At 43.4% G+C, this 21,481-nt stretch overlaps 1 protein-coding gene across 1 annotated transcript in view; it reads right to left on the reverse strand.

Moving 5' to 3' along the window:
* The window catches only part of LOC124805519 (lachesin-like), a 682,250-nt gene extending 660,970 nt beyond the window's left edge, over positions 1-21,280 (reverse strand). Inside the window, exon 1 of the mRNA XM_047266083.1 lies at positions 21,089-21,280. Coding sequence (XP_047122039.1) covers positions 21,089-21,280 — 192 coding nt within the window. The remainder of the gene's footprint in view (positions 1-21,088) is intronic.
* Positions 21,281-21,481: the final 201 nt, after the last annotated feature.

The raw sequence follows: 21,481 nt of genomic DNA on the forward strand, positions 1-21,481 counted from the left end.
CTCGCCCGCACATCGCTCGGCAAACCGTTGCTCTCCTGCAAAAGTTTCAGTGGAACATAAATCACCCTCCCACCCTATAGACCTGACTTGACGCCCAGTGACTAACACCTGTTCCCTAGCTTGAAAGAACATTTGGCCGGAATGCGATTCATCTCCGACGAGGAGGTGAAAGAAGAGGTTCATAACTTTCTGAACAGCATGGCGGTGAGCTGATATGACATGGGCATACAAAAACTAGCACAGCGTTTACAAAAATGTATCGACGGAAGTAAACAGGTCTGTGTATTTATATAAAAAAAATAGGAGACTTTACTTTTGGGATTACCCTCGTATTTTCGTGACGCAACTTATGAAACCGCTGAGAACCTAAATCGAGATGGTCGAGCCTCTACCATAACGAATACAAGGCAAGTCTGTTTAAAACAACGTTACAACTTTCGGTTTGTCCCTAATGTGCAATATTGTTTTACAGAGACGGTATTTAATAATGTAAAAGGCCTAGCGCTATGCTGTTCATTCATTCCTCATTCCCACCCACTGTACACATTGAACGCACTCTATCCTCTTCAGTCCCGAGGTATCATATATGATACCTCCAGATTTTACTTTTTTCTCAGATGCGTAAGCAGCTGAACTACTTGTGGTCTGTTGTTTCATGGCCGGCCTTAGTGGCCGTGCGGTTCTAGGTGCTACAGTCTGGAGCTGAGCGACCACTACGATCGCAGGTTCGAATCCTGCCTCGGGCACGGATGTTTGTGATGTTCTTAGGTTAGTTAGGTTTAAGTAATTCTAAGTTCTAGGGGACTGATGACCTCAGAAGTTAAGTAGCATAGTGCTCAGAGCCATTTGAACCATTTGTTGCTTCATGTATGCACTTGCAGCAGTTTACTTGTTCGGTCTTCTACCGTGCACCATGAGGGTGTCGTCACTGACTGGAAACCATGGATTGCGTAACTGCACCTCACGTCTCGGCGAAATAAACGTAACGACACATCGTTTTCTAATTTCATGTGTTTCGACATTTTAATATACATAGTACGTGTAATATAAATGTACAGACATCCCTCAGATAATATCGGACTATAAAATAACATTACAACGCATTTATAAGCTTTAATTTTTTGGGTATCACGTATGGTACCTTGAGGCTCAATGCCAACATTGTTCACGTCAGAGGAAGTGTGGTTATATTTTTTTCCTTTTGGTTACCAGGCTTGACTGATGAAGAGGTCACTAATTTGGTCATCAGAATTAAACCAGGTGAATGACAGAGTTCGATGAATCTGATGATGAAAATGACGCTTTGATATAAAGAGATCAAAGAGCATCGGAAGAGGAAAGTGTTGCTCCTGCTCAGAATCGGCATAGAAAATAAATCTGGAGGCATAAAAAGAATGTGTGTGTTATTAAAGGAATTTCTGTCTTGTTCTCAAATTCTGAAGGTAGCAGTGGTAAAACACAGGGAACGAAAGATTATTTACAACCTGTACAGGAACCAGAAGGCAATAATAATAGTGGAAGGGCAGAAAGGGAAGCGTTGGTGAAGAAGTGTGTGGGACAGGACTATGATCTATCCCCAGTGTTATAAATCTGTGAAGGAAAGCTAGGAGAAATTTGGAACGGGAATTGAAGTTCAGGGATAAGAAGCAACAACTTTGAAATTTTCCGACGTCTTCGTAATTCTGTCAGAGGCAGCAAAAGACTTGCAGAGCAGTTAAACTGGATTGAAAACATCTTGAAGAGATGATGCAAGACAAACGTTAACAAAAGCAAAACAAGGGTAATGGAATGCAGTCGAATTAAATCAGACGATGCTAAGGGAATTAGCGTAGGAAACGAAACAATAAAAGTTGTAGTTGAGGTCTGCCATTTGAGCAGTAAAGTAACTGATGGTGGCCGAAGTAATGGGGGTATAAAATATGGATTGGCAGTGGCAAGAAAATCGTTTCTAATGAAGATAAATTTTTTACACAAAATTCATATTTGTGTTAGGTCTTTTCTGCAGATATTCCTTTGGACTACAGCCTTGTACGGAAGTGAACCGTGGATGATAAACAGAACACACAAGATGAGAGCAGGAGCTTTTGAAATATGGTGCTACAGAAGAATGCTGGAGATTAGATGGGTAGATCCTGTAGGCAACGAAGAAGTATTGGAAAGAAATACGGAGAAAAGGGATTTGTGGCGTGAGTTTACTAAAAGAGGGGATCAGATGACAGGACACATTCTGAGACATCAAGGGATCACCAATTTAGTACTGGAGGTAAGAGTGAGGGATAAAAATTGTAGAGGAAGAACAAGAGACAAGTACAATAAGCAGGTTCAAAATGATATAAGTTGGCAGCAGTTATTCGAAGATGACGGGCTTCCACATCATAGATTTGCATGGAGAGCTGCTTCAGACCAGTCATAGGACTGAAGACCACAACAACAAAAAACAGTTTCGGTCCAGTAACAGCCATGTGACTTTAAATAATTTTTTTTTTAATTTTTCTGTTTAGAGGAGAAAAAGCTATATCGAAATAAAATATTACGTGTAATAGTAAATACATGTATCGTTTACTTAGCTAAGTCTTTCCTTTTAAATACAGAGAATATATTTTGAATACTGAACATTATCTGGTATTGTGGTCTCAGGCTTTCCACTGCCGTGACTGAAATATACACTTTTGGAAGTTGTGAAAGTAGGAGAGATAAATACAGGGAGCAAACCCCATTCACTTCTCCAAGAGTGTCATGCTGAAGTTTAACATTAATCCATCCAGTTATTCCGCCTACTGCGCACATTACTGCCTTAATTTTGTTCTTTATTACGTCCATAGTCACCAACTAGCACTCGTCCTGCTGTATTAAACACCCAACTAAATTCCTGTTAGCTTCAAGCTATCACTATTACGTCAACGGGGAACTGTGTAATGGCTGTTTTCTATTTAAAAGAAAGAACACCGGCATCAAATTAGACCTTCCGTACAAACGTTAATGCCAGTAGTGACAGTCAGCAACGCTGCATTACGCCTTCATGGTTTTGGAGTCTTGTACCGTTAGTCTCTGCTGACTACGCCAAACTTCTTCGTGCACGGAAAATACCTTACTCTTCTATACGTGTAGCTGATATGAAAGAATTTAATAACTGAAAGAACTAGAGCAAAAACATAGTCAGTATTTCTCATTGTGGCTAAACACGAAAGAGGCTGATTATCCACGAAAAATGAGGAAATCTAGTTTCTATCTGATACCAAGAATAGTTGTATAGTGTAGTATATTGTAGTGTAGTGTTGTATATCATAGTGTAGTCTAGAATTATAAATTACAGAATCTGCGATGTAGCACTGTAACATAGTACTATAGACAAGTAAAATGTGCCTTCTGGATTCAAATTGAACACAAGCTGATGACCCAAACCATTATGACCCACTGTTTAATAGCTTGTTTGTCCGTCCTTGGAACGAGATACATAACTGATTCTGCGTATGAGGGATGCGACAGTTTTTTGGTAGGTTTGTGGAGGTATGTGGCATTAGATGTCTACGAATAGGTCACGTAATTGGCATAAATAATGGACCGCTGATTTGCCTACGCCGTGATAGTGCCCGGTAGCGACCCAGATGGGTTCCACAAGATTTACATCAGGAAAATTTGGTCGCTGAGGCATCAACGAAAGTTCACTATAATGCTCCTCAAAGCACAGCAGCACGGTTATGGCTCCGAGACACAATTATACAGCTGAAAGATAATATCAGCGCCGTGGACGACATCAAGCATGAAAGGATGGAGTTGTTTCGCAGCTGTCAGCGTGTCTTCGATTACCACCATAAGTTCCATGCAAGCGCAGGAGAATGTCTCCCACAGCATAATACTGCTCCCACCAGCCTGCGTCAGGTGGCTTCGAGCCGCCTTTTACCTCGATGACGGCGTTTATGGAGACAACCATCAACCTAATGTAGCAAAAGTATGACTCATCCGCTTGAATTCCTATGGTCTCGTGCCCACCGCAGTCGTAATGGATGGTGTTGTTGGGTCAACGCGTGAACGCCTAGGGGTGGTGTGCTGCAGTGCTCCATGTACAACAATTTACAATGAACGATGTACTCCGAAACATGTGTGCTGTTTCGGCAGAGATACCACATATCACCATCTATCCTACTTTACAGAGCAGATAAGCCTCTAGACCACACGTTCTGTGGTGATTCGTGGACGTCCAACCATTTAGCGCCTGGTGATACTTTCACTGTTCTTCTACGTCTTTCCATAAATAATCACGAATGTAGCATGTGAGCATTCGCCAGCTTCGCCGCTTTCGAGGTACTCGTTCACAAGCTCTGCACCAGAATAATCAGTCATTTGTCAAAGTCACTTATCTCAATGGATTTCCGCTTTCCGTGTCTGCTCCGTTTACATACTTTTGGTACCGCATCACGTGCCAACATTGCCACCAGGTGGCATCGTACGTCGCGATTAGCAGTGGACATAAAGTTTCGGCTTATCAGTGTATATCTGTGCACCAAATGGCTAAAGGGTAGTATTTAGATTTTTTAATTATTTACATATTTTAAAGCTGATATTTTTGTATACCTTTTTACCTGGAACACCCCAGTGCTTACTTGCACTAACGAAGTTGTGTTAAACGATTTTGTGTGATATTCATATATACTAGCCAGTCTACAAACTTCCGTTGTCCGCAGCTCGTGGTCGTGCGGTAGCGTTCTCGCTTCCCACGCCCGGGGTCCCGGGTTCGATTCCCGGCGGGGTCAGGGATTTCCTCTGCCTCGTGATGACTGGGTGTTGTGTGATGTCATTAGGTTAGTTAGGTTTGAGTAGTTCTAAGTTCTAGGGGACTGATGACCATAGATGTTAAGTCCCATAGTGCTCAGAGCCATTTGAACCATTTGATTTGAAACTTCCGTCACCCTGTACTTTGCACTGTTTATGCAGACCGATGCTGCCGACGGAACCAGGATCTGTTGATTGATTTTCCACTGCGCAGTTTCCAGGGCAGTGGCCGACTGGCCTCATTTGTGCCCGTCGGCTTAGCGCACGAATGACCTCTGTTTAGCCGCCTGGAAAGGTCGTAATCCCAAATTTCCAGGTGCATGGTTTTGCCGTTATGTAAAAACGGTCGCTACCGCTGGGCAGTGCAGGGGCCGGGCCACGGCCTAGCTGCCTCTTTCACGTGAGGGGCTTCGTAATTCGTCATTACACCACATAGTGGCTTCCGAAAAACGTACGCGTCGCTCTACTGATGCCACGCATACTTAATGAACCCGCCTTTTTTAATCTTTTGATTTTTTCCATCTAGTACTCCACTGTCCTTTTATTAGCGACGGTTCGAGATGTTGCTATGTTTGCATGCGCCAGGTTAAAACGGACCTAGATACAAGCTCTTATCTTGCTTTCTGAGCATCCTCACCGATCAACTCAGTGGCGATATTGGAGTATCGTTTCATCTGTGGTACTGTGTTCTTGATTTCCTGCCAAATAGCTCAGAAGTCGTAGTAATACAAGAGAAGTTTTCTAGTGAAGCCAAAATTATATCTAGGATTTCCCTAGGCAATATTTAATACCCCCTGCTGCACTTAATCGATAAGGGTCACTCAAAGGAAACGACACAAATGGTAAAAAGGTAAGCAAAATTTATTATTTCAAAAATGAGCCCAATGACCATTAATACATGTATCCCACTGTGAAACAAGACACTCAGTGCCTTCATTAAAAATGTTTGCGGTTGCCTACGGAGCAATGATTGTATCAAGCCGTGCACCTCTTAGGAAGAAGCCACGAATATCTTTCTCCAGGACTCGAAAATTATGGAAGCCCCATGGGAAGACATCGGGAATGTATGACAGATGTGTAAGGGCTTTCCAGCCAAGCTTCTGCAGAGTAATAAAAGAAAAAAAAAATGCCCACCCATATGTTGCCATGCTTGTTTCGTGTGCGCTACAGAAGTTTCGCTGGGAAACCCTTACACATCCTCTATGGAGTACCGATATCTCCCCACGTGATTTCCGCATTCTGAGAACCCTGAAGAAATACTTCTGGGGCCGTCGATTTCCTTGGGAAGATTAGTTGAGCGCCTGGATTAAAGGCAACAAACATTTTTCCATGAAGGCCTTGACCGTCTTGTCTCACAGTGGGATAAATGTATTTGGTGGTTGCTTTTGAAATAATAAACTGTTTATTTACTTTTTCTACATCTGCCTCGTTTTCATTTGACTGCTCATCACATACAATGCTCCGTCACATTAAGGTGAGGCAGTCAAAAGCCTGAATAACTGAGCAGCTGTCTTCGGTTGTTTGCAGATGACGCTGTCGTTTATCGACTGATAAAGTCATCAGAAGATCAAAACAAACTGCAAAACCATTTAGAAAAAATATCGGAATGGTGCGAAAAGTGGCAGTTGACCCTAAATAACGAAAAGTGTGAGGTCATCCACATGAGTGCTGAAAGGAACTCGTTAAACTTCGGTTACACGATAGATCAGTCTAATCTAAAAGGTGTAAATTCAACTAAATACCTAGGTATAACAATTACGAACAACTTAAATTGCAAGGAACACATAGAAAATGCTGTGGGGAAGGCTAACCAAAGACTGCGTTTTATTGGCAGGACACTTAGTAAATATAACAGACCTACTAAGGAGACTGCCTACACTACGCTTGTCCGTCCTCTTTTAGAATACTGCTGCGCGGTGCGGGATCCTTGCCAGATAGGACTGACGGAGTACATCGAAAAAGTTCAAAGAAAGGCAGCATGTTTTGTATTATCGCGAAATATGGGAGAGAGTGTCACAGAAATGATGCAGGAATTGGGCTGCAAATCATTAAAAGAAAGGCGTTTTTCGTTGCGACGGAATCTTCTCATGAAATTCCAATCACCAACTTTCTCCTCCGAATGCGAAAATATTTTGTTGCAACCGAACTACATAGGGAGGAACGATCACCACGATAAAATAAGGGAAATCAGAGCTCGTACGGAAAGATATAGGTGTTCATTCTTTCCGCGCGCTATACGAGCTTGGAATAACAGATAATTGTGAAGGTGGTTCGGTGAACCCTCTGCCAGGACTTAAATGTGATTTGCAGAGTATCCCTGTAGACGCAAATGTAGAATAACTGCCTTTTTCAACTCGGACCGCTTCGAGACGTTCAGCAAGAGATTCTGTGAGAATCTGCAAGCTACCGATAGCGACGTGGAGCCATGCTGACCCAATGCTGTCGCCAGCTGCGCTGGGTTTCTAGGTGGTCCCTCAGATTCTCGACTGGGTTTTAATCCTTGGAGTTTAGTGGCGACGGAAGTACGCTAAACTCATCCTGGCGCTCTTCGAACTGGCGCTCTTCGAACCACGCACGTACAACTGCGAGTTGTGCGACAGATTGCACTGTCCTGCTGGTAGATGCCATCGTTACGAGGAAAAACGAAGTGCGTGTAGGGGTGGACATGGTCCCCAAGGATAGATGCATATTTGTTTTGATCCATTGTGCTTTCCAAGTGACGGTATCACCCACGGAATGCCACGAAAACATTACCCAGAATCTCCCTCCTCCGTCCTGGGCCCTTCGCTTTCAGGAATTTCGCAATGTACACGCCAACGGCCATAAACTATGTGATAAAAAGTATCCGGACACCTGGCTGAAAATGACATACAAGATCGTGGCGCGGTTCATCGGTAATGCTGGAATTCAATATGGTGTTGGCCCACCCTTAGCCTTGATGACAGCTTTCACTTTCGTAGGCATACTTTCAATCAGGTGATGGAAGGTTTCTTGGGGAATGGCAACCCATGCTTCACGGAGTGCTGCTCTGAGGAGAGGTATCGGTGTCCATCGGTGAGGCCTGGCACGAAGTCGGCATTTCAAAACATCCCAAAGGTGTTCTACGCATAGGATTCAGGTCAGGACTTTGTGGAGGCCAGTCCATTACAGGGATGTTATTGTCCCGTAGCCGCGCCGCCACAGGCCGTGCATTATGAGCAGGTGTTCGATCGTGTTGAAAGATGCAATCACCATCCCCGAATTGCTCTTCAACAGTGCGAAGCAAGAAGGTGCTTAAAACTTCAGTGTCAGCCTGTGGTTTGGTAGTTCCACGCAAAACAACAAGGGATGCAAGCAAGCTCCCTCCATGAAAAACACGACCGTACTCTAACACCACCGCCACAGAATTTTACTGTTGGTGCTACATACGCTGGCATATGACGTTCACTGGCCATTCGCCAACCCACACCCTGCCACCGGATCGCCACATTTTGTACCGTGATGCGTCACTCTATACAACATTTTTCCATTGTTGAATCGTCCACTGTTTACGCTCCTTGCACCAAGCGAGGCGTCGTTTGGCATTTACCGGCGTGAGGTGTGGCTTATGAGCAGCCGCTCGACCATGAAATCCACGTTTTTCTTACCTCCCGCCTAACTGTCATTGTACTTGCAGTGGATCCTGATGCAGTTCTTAATTCCTGTGTGATGGTCTGCCTGCTACACATTACGACCAACTTCAACTGTAGGCGGTCTCTGTTAGTCAACAGACGAGGTCGGCCTGTACGTTTTGTGCTGTACGTGTCCCTTTACGTTTCCACTTCACTATCACATCGGAAACAGTGGAGCTAGGGATGTTCAGGTGTGTGGAAATCTCTCGTACAGACGTACGACACAAGTGACACCCAATCACCTGACAACATTCGAAGTCCGTGAGTTCCCCGCAGCGCCCCATTCTGCTCTCTCACGATGTCCAATGACTACTGAAGTCGCTGATATGGAGTACGTGGCAGTAGGTGGCACCACAATGCATCTAATATGAAAAACGTATGTTTTTGCGGGTGTCCGGATACTTTTGATCACATATTGTATGTACTACAGAGCATTGAACGTGATTCATCTGGAAAGGTCGCCTGTCGCCGTTCATTGGAGGTCCAGTCACGGTACTGCTGTGCAAATTCCAGCCTTCGTCGCCTATAAACAGCAGTCAGTATTGGTGCATGAACCAGGCACCTGCTAAGGACGCCCATACTAGGACATCTCCGCAGCCGATGTTCATCCCTGCCGCCTACGGCCTATTGTACACCACAATTTCCTCGGTGCCGGTTTTGGGTAGCACCGGTCTGGCATGTATGGTATACTTAAACCACAAGAGCACACAAACAGTTCACAAACCTAGCCGCTTAGGAAATGCTTCCACGTTTATCGCGAAAGCCAATGATAATGCCCTTTTGGATGTCAGATGACTCGCTCCATTTCCGCACCACGACAACTACTGCGCAGTTGTCCGATTCTCCCCGACACGGCTTACATACTTTTCACAGTTCGTGCTGCCACCTGCTGTCTGCGAATACTGATTGCACGGTGATGTCGAAAACAGGCAGTGGTCACGTTTGTGTGACTGGACTGTGTATAAACTATTTAGGAGACTATTTGAGCAGTTCTCTTACATTGTTTGCAGTTGATGTCGTAGTTTATCATCTAATAAAGTCATCAGAAAACCAAAATTGATAACAAAACAATTTAGACAAGATATCTGTATGGTGAGAAAAGTGGGAAATGGCCTTTACTAATAAAATGAGCGAGGTCCTCCACGAAGTACTAAAAAAAATCACTAAATTCCTGTTACGCGTTAGATCACACAATTCAAAGGTTGCCTATTCAACTCACTAGCCAGAGATAAAAATTACGGAAAACTTAAGTTGGAACCACCACACAGAAAATGTTGTCGGGAAGGCGAAGGAAAGACTGCATCTTATTGCGAGAACTCTTATGAGGTGCAACACAGAAGATTCCCCAAACTGCTTCTCCGGTCTGGTATGGGATCCTTAGCACATAGGACTGCCGGAGAAGATCGAAAAAGGTCAAAGATGGTCGTTAGGGTATTATCACGAAACAGAAGAGAGAGTATTACGGATACGATAAGCTAATTGTGGTGGCAGTCAAAACAAAGGCGTTCTTCGTTACGGCGAGGTCGTTTCATGAAAGTTACATTACCAATTTTCTCCTCGAAATGTTAAAACATTTTGTTGATTTCTTCTTACGTAGGGAGAAATGACCATCATAACGAAATAACATAAATCAGAGCTCGGACTGAAAGACGAAGATGTTTATTTTTCTCAAGTGTTATTCGAGAGTGCAATGGTTGAGAAAGAGTATCAAAGTGGGTTCTAAGCATCTCCTGCCAAACACTTAAATGTGAATTGCAGAATAATCCTGTACATTTATGTGTTTCGCCCTTCTGGAAATACAACGTGATTGTGGACCGAAATATGAGGTAACCGATTGAATTTCTGGAACATGGGAATCAATGTGAGATTTGTGTTAGTGAGGTTCGTTGAATCGAAGTTTTACAGGCGTGGAAGAGAAATTTCTTAAGTGATACAGCCGCATGATCGACCGATCGCTTGTTCTAATAGTTCCCTTGTTGTGAAATCTGCCAGAGGACGCAAATTATTTTAGTGTGTCGTTGATTTGCATAGAGTGGTTCTAAATTATGCGGTAGAAGCACGGGGGCGTAGTAGATTCGTTCCATAACTGACGCCTAAGGTTCTGAATCGTTTCCACTAAAGAGACAATGCTTGCGCCAAGAAATGAAATTAGTGCGTTGGAACTGGAACCATCGTTGTTACTACCTGTAGGCAGTTAGGTTTCTAGGAAAAAAGTGTCGTGTGTAAGTCTTTTCTTCTGTTTTTAATCTTGCCGATCACTTGTAATCAGTCGGTCAGTATTCATAAATTGTCGTACGTCTTTGATGTTGCTGAGCAACACTCATACAATATTTTTTAAATGAAGACACAGCAATTTGACTTCTTTGTTGTTTAAGTACAACCCAGGTTGTACTTAAATAAAAATAGTCAAATGGCGGTGTGTTCCTTTAAAAAATGTCGTTCGTCTGCTTCTCTAAGCGCCAGGTTTCAGAGATAAAACGATAGTGCTATGGATGTACAAATGTAATCAAATATTTTTATTTTTTTTAAGACTACTCAAAAATTTCATAAGAGGTAGCGCCCGCTACGCCACCAAGGCCCCAGTTTCGTAGATGGACGAAAATGCAAGGTCAGTGTATGAATGTTATCTTTGTATCTGGCTATGTGTAACGCCAAATACCATTAATTTTTAGTGATGTCACCGTTGCTAGTGACGTAATAATTTTAGTTGGAAAAATTAAATTGCACAATTATAGCTTTTAATGTAGAAGATTCACCGTAAAATCAAATAAATAATTTTTCTAGGTCTCTATTGAGATTGTCGTTCAGGAAATAATAAATATGACGGTTCAAAAAATGGTTCAAATGGCTCTGAACACTATGGGACTTAACATCTGTGGTCATCAGTCCCCTAGAACTTAGAACTACTTAAACCTAACTAACCTAAGGACATCACACACATCCATGCCCAAGGCAGGATTCGAACCTGCGACCGTAGCAGTCGCGCGGTTCCGGACTGAGCGCCTAGAACCGCGAGACCACCGCGGCCGGCAAATACGATGGTAATCAGTTATTAAAGCCGAATGCGCCTTGACATACGTAGCTCCACAAAGTATGTGTTTCGTCTTGTTTGTGATCAGTATATTACTTCCGGTTCATCACGCGTCGCAACGCACTATTGAGATTTAATTTAGCCTTTAACCACAGAAGCCTCCAACAGCACAGTCATTGCTCACAGCGCACGCCCGTAAGGCCTTCTTTGGCTTCCAACAGGGGCACCCGAAGCGCCGCTTTCCTCCAACTGCGAACGTCTTCCCGCGCACGCGTATTGCCTGCTCCTGGTCTGATAAATTTCAACACCAACGTGCTACTAACATCAGTCGCACCTTGCAGCAATGATAGCAGCAACTACCACCACCTGATGATGTCGAGCAGTTGCACTGCTGAAATATTGTGCAAGTTACACAGTACGATCCGGCGACAAACCCGAGCAGTGTATTTGCACACATCATCATTTATTTGCAACACGTACCAGGGCTTTCTACTGAACATCTATTTTACTCGCTGAAAATGACGGTATGTCTGAACAAAGCCCCATCTGCTATTTTGCCGCTGTTCTCGATAAATACTTGCTGTTCTAAAAAAAATGGACTTTACTTCTGGCGATAGCTCTAACTTATGTTTCCACTGTTATACAAATATTAATTACTCTCAGATCATTAAAAATCTGGTAATAGAAAAAATAGAAAAATTTTTTCTGGTGTCCCTGATCACAGCTCATTACATGTAAGGACACACTTACGTCCTTAGACCAAGTCAAATACGTGTGCTTTTTAGCGGCTCTCAGTGTGAACTGGGGTGAAATGAAAGTGTTTTTCGGTACATCTCATTTACAACAAAAAAACTCATCCTCGTCTTAAAATTTCGCTCGCATTCTCGACAATGAGTTCACAGTTGTTCTCACTTTTTCTGGAACCAGACATAATTTTCGCTCGCAGTTTCAGCTCATCTGAAGGTGTGCACCCCAGGGTGGTCGCTTTTCAACGTCGCCAATCCTTGCTAACACACTGACTAGTTACTATATGCGAAATTAAAACGCGTCAGTCTGTTGGTGCTGCATAAAAATTATTCGCTATTTGTTACAATGAGCCGGACTTATAAACGTACTTGTTTTTAGTAACTTTATCAAAATGTTGCCATACATGTCGAGCTGCGGAAGGACCTACGTTTGGGTATCTCGCCAAAACCAGAGGATATGTGGGAGTTACAGACCCTTGATGCATAAACACAGTGTGGTATAAGAAGTTGTAATTGTTAATTAAATAGTCCTGGGACCATTCAATAAAGACAAAAATAACTTTATAAGTGCTGTAAGATTCAATTGTCTCTCTATGACGAAGTGCAGTGAACAGTGGATTCATAGCATTACACTGTATTAGGCCTAGTCTAAGGACAGAATACGATTAGGTGCTCACTTTAGTAAACGAAGCACATGCTATTATAAAGGTGGTGTTTTTTTGTACGAGTAACTCTATATCGCTGATCCACAATCAGACGAAAAGTCTTTTTGGGCGCGGCTTGCCGAAAACGTGGACGGTTACACGTCACTAAACATTCCCAGTCTCACAGTGTAAACGTTACCCATCACCCATACTTGGTTTCGTAGCGGAGAATTTGGAAGATATTTCCGGTTCCATTGTTCTGGCAGAATTGGGCGCTGCAATGTATAATAGAAATTCTCTGGAAACTATACACGATATGGACGGATCTATTTCACCACGATTCACAGTAGCACCAATTTCTCAAAGTGTTCCAGTGATGTTTTAGTTAGTAATGTGGAGTCCTTCCAACTGGTCGCTTACAGGGTGCCTAAAGGATGCTGCTTTCTCGGATAGCTATTCAACAATTCAAGTAAATCACATTACTAGTTTTCATTACAATAACAAAGATTGACAAAAACTTTGGAATTACAAAGGTGTCGCAAGCGATAGGCGACATGCATAAAATTAAAAGTCCTTTGCTGTAAACGAGATCCACGTAAGCAATTGATATGGATTTCACGTCACTGCTATCGTTGTGTTCTCCTAGTACTGTGCGAATAGTCCGCCGAGGCTGGCAGGAGCAGCGCTTACATTCTCTTCGGCCAGAGGGCGCTCCCGTCGTGGTCCGGTCCTTGTCAGCGGACTATCGTCTGACGTCGTCTCACCGCCTTCTTCGCTCTTGCGATCTTCGCCTGCGTGCCGGCGCTTCTCGATACGCCGGAACAAGTAATAGCTGTGAACCGAATGTATTCAACGTTGTTAACATCTTCAAGAATTTGACACGTGGTCTATCCCCGTTTAAACGTCCACTTCGTTCTAGGGAATTCCACATCTCCTTGAGGGTGCGTAGCTCACAGCTGATTCTGATCTCTCCTTGTCGGTTTGATTTATCTATTTTGGTATTTATCTGATGGTTTTGTGGGTCTCATGTAGAGCAGTTCCTTAACTGTACACAAAAAGCTCATTTCTGCTAGAGGTAGACTCAGATCTGCGTTAGAATACACAATTTAACCCCCAAACAGCATATATGGAGCAATCGTTAGTCCGCAAAGTTTAAATTTATTTTCCTTTCAGTACTGCCTTCGTAGCAAACTGTGTGCAATGCACACATTCTACGGAAAATCTTTTTCTAAACTTCACTGTCTCTGCCATAGTTTCGGACAATGTCACCACAATATAAAGTGATTAATTTTTCTAGAACCACAGTTGATATAAATTATTTATCACAATACCTCTGATGCTAGCCCTCTTTGTCGAGAGCTAGCGATACATTTCGAAAGTTTTATGCAAGATATTGGAGGAATTTCTGCTGGTCGTCTTCTGAAGTCATCAGTATTCCACGGTTAACGTCCAGTAGAAAAGGCCCATCCTACTGTCTTCCGCTCAGCTTGATTCCATTAGGTCTTGTGCTTTCCACGCCAGGATCACCTCGTCATTGTACAAAGTAGGCCGTAGTTGTGATTAGTGAATCCTTTAAATACAACTGTACTTACAACAATCAGCAAAGAACTATTTGAAACAAATATTTTCCCCTAGTTATATCCGTGCTGTTTGTTCCAGACATACTGTATTATTGTTCTCCCCGGCTGGAACTCAGAAACAAGATACAAGACAGTGTAAGACAGGGGTGCAGATTTTGTCCCCTACTATTCAATCTGTACATCGAAAATTCCGTGATGGAGATAAAGGAAAGGTTCAGGGGAAATTAAATTCAGAGTGAAAGGATATTAGGGATAGGATTCGCTGATGATGTTGCTAACTTCAGTGAAAATGAGGAACAATTGCAGAACCTGTTGAATGACCGCAGAGTACAGATTAATATAAACCAAACTAAGACAAAAATAGAGAGGACTGACAGAAACGATTTTAGCGATAAATTTTACATCAAAATCCGGTATCACAAAGTAGACGAAGAGAAAGGAATTCTGCCAACTTGGCTTGAAAATTACGGATGGTGGCCGAATTCTGTTATCTTGGAAGCAAAAAAAGTCACAGGCTAAGGGGTAATCCATCGCAAAAAGATGTCCACCGCTAACAAACGTAGGCTTTAGTTTGAGAAAGAAATTTTTGATAATGCACGTTTGGAGCACAACTTCGTATGGAAGATAGTCATTGACGGTGGAAAACGGGAAAGGAAGTTAACAGAACTGTTTGGGATGTGGTGCTATGTAAGGACGTTGGAAGCCGGGTGGACTGATAAGATAAATGAGTAGGTGCTCCAGAGAATCAGCGACCGGACAACATTGATAAGAAGAAGGGATAGAATGACTGAATATTTGTTAAAATTTCGAGGAATAACTTCCATGATATTAAACGAAACTATAGAAGATAAAATTTTTTGGGAAGACAGAGGATGTAATACATCCAAAAAATAATAGAGGTCGTCGTGTACAAACGTAACTGTAAGGTGAAAAGATTGCCACACGAGGTGAAAGCGTGGGTGGGCCGCATTAAACCAGTCAGCTTTCTGAACACTGATGAAAAAGTGAAAAGATCCGTTACACGCCCCACTAATTGTGTCAATACGCATTATTTAATAAAAATAGTCTTTCATTGAAAAAAAAAACTTGCTCTGAACAAAAATTTTATTTGGTGCCGTATAATGGAATCTACGTTTGAAATTACGACAGCTGCAGGTTTAGTTTTTCGGATTTTCCACCGTTTCTAGCGATCCGCGCAGACCTGAAAGAGCTCTCACCTGAATTCCAGTTTCTTCGTATTTCAGTTGCAGCTGATTGAAGGTTTAGTTCTCGTTACCCGATGATATTAAACACGCTCTTTCAATGCTTCTCCATAGTCCACAACGTATCGGCAGAACGAAATTGTTTGAGGATTGAGTTCAGTTCGTCTTCGTCAACCAAACTACAATCAGTTACCCGGAAGTGAAACTGTTCCCCTGCGTGCGATACGACTGGTCAACTTTTTAACCTATTTATGGTTGCATAACGTAGTTTTCTGTAACAGAAGTTACAAGAAATTGTTTTTGTTTTGCGGTGCACTAATCACTGATACATACAAGCCACAAAAAATTGTAAATACGTAATATCCATTCATCAGCAATTCAGTTAGAAATAGGTGCCTGTCTGAAAGTCAACGCTCCATGTCGAATGGAGTAATTCGTTGTGTCACGTGAAAGGAATTTCACCAAAACTTGATTATTCAGTCTATTTCAAGCGTTAATTAGAGATCCGGTATTTGTAGTTGACTACAGAATGATTCTGCTGCCACCTATGAACTTTTCGCGTAAGTACCATGAAGATAGTCACATATTCTATACCTACCAACCATAACCTTCCGAGGTGGATGGGTTCAAGGTCCACTGTTACAGATAGCAACCACAGTAGGAGGGTCTCTGCGGAGAGGCCTGACAAACATGTGTTTCCTGAAGAGAGACAACAGCATTGCCAGTAGATGCAGGGTAACATTTTGAATCTGGCCAAGCATAGCCTCGCTATGCTGGTATTGCGAATGGCTGAAGGCAAGGAGAAACTACAGCCGTTTTTTTTCCCGAGGACATGCAGTTCTACTGCATGGCTTAATAACAGTATCATCTTCACTAAAATATTCCGGAGGTTAAATAATGCTTCATTCGGATCTCGGGGCGGAGACAATTCATGACGACGTTGACATCAGGAGAAACAAAACTGCCGTTCTACGGGTCAGAGCGTGAAATTTTAGATTCGTTAATTAAGTATGTAGGATACAGCATTTAAATAGAGAAATAGATGGGTTGAAGATGGATATAGTTGGAATTAGTGAAGTGCAGCAGGAGGAACAAGTTTTCAGGGCAAATGCATACAGGGTTATAAATACAAAACCAAATTGGAGTAATGCAGGAGTAGGTCTAATAACCAATAAGAAAATATGAATACGTGTAAGCTTCTATTAACAGCGTAGTGAACGCATTATCTAGCCAAGACAGATATGATGTCAACACCCACCACAATAGAGTTAGTTTATATGGCATCTAGCTCTGAAGATAGCGAAGAGATTGGAAGAATTTATGATGAGATAAAAGAAGATATTCAAGTAGTTAAGGTTGATGAAAATTTAATTGTGATTGGGGAATGGGATTAGGTAGTAGGAAAAGGACGAGAAGGGAAAATAGTAGGAAAAGAAGGACTAAAGAGAAAACGAAAGAAGAAGCCGCCTGGTAGAATTTTACACAGAGCATAATACAGTCATCGTTGTATGCAGAAGAGAACTGAAATCGCAGGAAGGTTTAAATACACTCCTGGAAATGGAAAAAAGAACACATTGACACCGGTGTGTCAGACCCACCATACTTGCTCCGGACACTGCGAGAGGGCTGTACAAGCAATGATCACACGCACGGCACAGCGGACACACCAGGAACCGCGGTGTTGGCCGTTGAATGGCGCTAGCTGCGCAGCATTTGTGCACCGCCGCCGTCAGTGTCAGCCAGTTTGCCGTGGCATACGGAGCTCCATCGCAGTCTTTAACACTGGTAACATGCCGCGACAGCGTGGACGTGAACCGTATGTGCAGTTGACGGACTTTGAGCGAGGGCGTATAGTGGGCATGCGGGAGGCCGGGTGGACGTACCGACTAATTGCTCAACACGTGGGGCGTGAGGTCTCCACAGTACATCGATGTTGTCGCCAGTGGTCGGCGGAAGGTGCACGTGCCCGTCGACCTGGGACCGGACCGCAGCGACGCACGGATGCACGCCAAGACCGTAGGATCCTACGCAGTGCCGTAGGGGACCGCACCGCCACTTCCCATCAAATTAGGGACACTGTTGCTCCTGGGGTATCGGCGAGGACCATTAGCAACCGTCTCCATGAAGCTGGGCTACGGTCCCGCACACCGTTAGGCCGTCTTCCGCTCACGCCCCAACATCGTGCAGCCCGCCTCCAGTGGTGTCGCGACAGGCGTGAATGGAGGGACGAATGGAGACGTGTCGTCTTCAGCGATGAGAGTCGCTTCTGCCTTGGTGCCAATGATGGTCGTATGCGTGTTTGGCGCCGTGCAGGTGAGCGCCACAATCAGGACTGCATACGACCGAGGCACACAGGGCCAACACCCGGCATCATGGTGTGGGGAGCGATCTCCTACACTGGCCGTACACCACTGGTGATCGTCGAGGGGACACTGAATAGTGCACGGTACATCCAAACCGTCATCGAACCCATCGTTCTACCATTCCTAGACCGGCAAGGGAACTTACTGTTCCAACAGGACAATGCACGTCCGCATGTATCCCGTGCCACCCAACGTGCTCTAGAAGGTGTAAGTCAACTACCCTGGCCAGCAAGATCTCCGGATCTGTCCCCCATTGAGCATGTTTGGGACTGGATGAAGCGTCGTCTCACGCGGTTTGCACGTCCAGCACGAACGCTGGTCCAACTGAGGCGCCAGGTGGAAATGGCATGGCAAGCCGTTCCACAGGACTACATCCAGCATCTCTACGATCGTCTCCTTGGGAGAATAGCAGCCTGCATTGCTGCGAAAGGTGGATATACACTGTACTAGTGCCGACTTTGTGCATGCTCTGTTGCCTGTGTCTATGTGCCTGTGGTTCTGTCAGTGTGATCATGTGATGTATCTGACCCCAGGAATGTGTCAATAAAGTTTCCCCTTCCTGGGACAATGAATTCACGGTGTTCTTATTTCAATTTCCAGGAGTGTAGATTACATAACAGTAAGACAGAGATTTCTTAACCAAATTTTAAATTGCAAAACATTTCTAGGGGCATGTAATGAATCTGACCATAATTTACTGGTTGTGAAATGTAGATTAAAACTAAAGGGGTTGCAGGAAGGTGGGAAACGAAGGAGGTACGACCTGAATAAGTTGAGGGAACCGGTGGTTGTTGAGGATTTCAAAGGGAGAACTAGGTAATGATTGATTGTGTAAGGAAGACATAAGACGAATGAGTAACATTGAGAGACGAAATAGTGAAGGCAGGAAAGGATCACATACGAAGCAGAAAAAAAATGCAGAAATCCTTCAGTAACGGAAGACGTACCGAACGTAGCTGAGGAAGGGGTTGGGTTGGGTTGTTTTGGGGAAAGAGACCAAACAGCGAGGTCATCGGTCGCATTGGATTAGGGAAGGATGGGGAAGGAAGTCGGCCGAGCCCTTTCAAAGGAAGTATCCCGACATATGCCTGGAGCGACTTCGGGGAAATCACGGAAAACCTAAATCAGGATGGCCGGACGCGGGATTATCGAACCGTCGTCCTCCCGAATGCAACTCCAGTGTGCTAGCCACTGCGCCACCTCACTCGGTGCTGAGGAAGGGAATAATTATAAATACGCAGCAGATGGATCAGGAAAACTGGAATATGGCTGTCTTAAAATAAGATTGATATGAAACTCAAAATGGCTGAGCAAGGATGACTAGACGAGAAATGCAAGGATGTAGAAGCATGCATAACAAGGGAAACGATAGACGCCGCCAATAGGAAAATGAAAGAAAGCGTTGCAGAAAAGAGAAGCAGCTGTACGAATATGAAGGACTTAGAAGGCAAGCCAGTACAAAGAAAGGAGTAAATATGAAAGGTGGAGGAGCATACAGCGTTATTCGTAACTACCTCTAGAATTTCAGAAGACGACCCTGTGAAAGAAACACAAAGGGGCAGGCATTTTAGAACATGCAGACAGATCATCCGCTCTGCATTGTCGCAACAAAGATGGAGGAGGAGATTGACAGAGGGGAAGAAGCACATGGACAGAAGTGGGTAGAGCAGATGGACAGAGAAAGTGGAAAGGAGCAGATGGACAGAAATAGGGGGAAGTAGCAGATGGACCGAGAGAGGGGCAAATGGAGATAGACAGAGAGTGAGTGTGGAAGAAATGGGCAGAGAGAGGGGGAGAAGAAGATGGAGATAGTGAGGGTGATGAAGGTGGAGAGAGAGAGAGAGAGAGTGGGGGAGAAAGGTAGAGAAAGACTAATAGATCTGGAATAATTATGTACGTGGGCAACGCAGAGTACTCAACTTGTAGCTGGATAAAATTCGTATGTGCTAATCGTGACGTTGGTTCTCTTTCAGTTTAGTGATACCAGATTTCTGCAGTCCACAGCAGAAATTTAATGAATTTTAGAAGTTGTTTTAAGTAAGAATATGTCAGAAATAAAAGTAAATTTTAAGAAGCAATCTGCTCGCTATATAAATATGGAATAAATATATCAAGAAGTGGTTTTGATATGTTTAAAACTTTAAATTGTGGATTCTGTACTCGGAGAAAACAAGGAAAGGACACTTTAAGATTTAGAAACGTTTTGGAGTCTACATTATTACACTTTTAATCTTCGTGTAAAATATAATACAAGGTCTATTAGTTCATAGCTTTTCGTATACTAAAATGTGTTTTTTTAGATATAAAGTCGAAAAGATGGCTTATCTTTGAAAAAGCTATGTTTGTACAGTTATAAACTCTTACTGATGTGTCGACTACTTGTTTCATCTTAAGTCATCTGAGGATTGCCTAGAAAGCCGAAAGCCGGTTCACAATGAACTATCAAATAATTATTATTGTGGGACATCAATGCTGTATATTTCAGTTTTTCATATATGTTCTAATACGTGTAAAGAAGTGAGGTAATATCATTCTGAACTGAATGTAAATCCGACGAGCCAGTACTGAGATACTTTAACAAAATTGGAGCTAATACATGACAAACAACATAAAATCCAAGACAAAATATAGCATTCAGGAAAAGTCTCGAATTAAGATTCATGGGTCGGAAATTAAGGGACAAGTGGGACATCCTCGTTGCAAAGGCTAATAATTCGAACGAACATCAACAGCTACAGTTGGAAGGTACAACTGGTGTAACAGACATGTGAATTCTTCCATTAACTAGCTGCTGCATTGAATATTGATTGGTGTCCACCATGATAATTGTGATTTTATTGAAGAGCTCAGCCAGAGTACAAAAGACGCAGTAAATGTTTCCTGTATTGCATATAGTACAGTACTTTATATTAATTTGATTTATAGTTTCAGAAGTCTGAGACCATAAACATGGTTAATTGTTGGTACATGCTACATTTTTCACAAGTAGCCCATAGCTGGAGGCATCTGCAGCATCTTCGAACAGTCAGTCACAGAAATCCTGAGGTGACATTAACACGTCGGGCAACACTGTTTGTTGCCTACAGCTGCAGCAAGACTCACCACTTTGTCACCGAGGTGCGCCACTCTGCACGGCAGGTACACGGTCTGCCCAGCGAGCGCCGTGATGCTGGTGTCCGTGGGTTCGAAGCTAGGTGGGGGCAGTCCGTGCGGCTCCGGAGTCCTCCAGTCGCGACTGGGCGTGCCCCACGAGTAGCCTGGAAAGTTAACACCCTGCATAAGGTACTGTCTCATCCTAACACGACACAATATCTCAAGTAGGAGGGGCGTTCAATATGAAATGCAACACATTTTTTCCTGAAAGCGGGTCGGTTTTATTTAGGATTCAAATGTAAGATATTACCCCCCACTCTTTTGGTTACAGAATCCTATTTTTCAACACAATCAATGCTCACTGTCCGCCCCCTGGTAGCTGAGTGGTCAGCGCGGTGGAAT

Source organism: Schistocerca piceifrons, chromosome 7 (genome assembly GCF_021461385.2).
Source record: "Schistocerca piceifrons isolate TAMUIC-IGC-003096 chromosome 7, iqSchPice1.1, whole genome shotgun sequence".
Lineage (NCBI taxonomy): Eukaryota > Metazoa > Arthropoda > Insecta > Orthoptera > Acrididae > Schistocerca > Schistocerca piceifrons.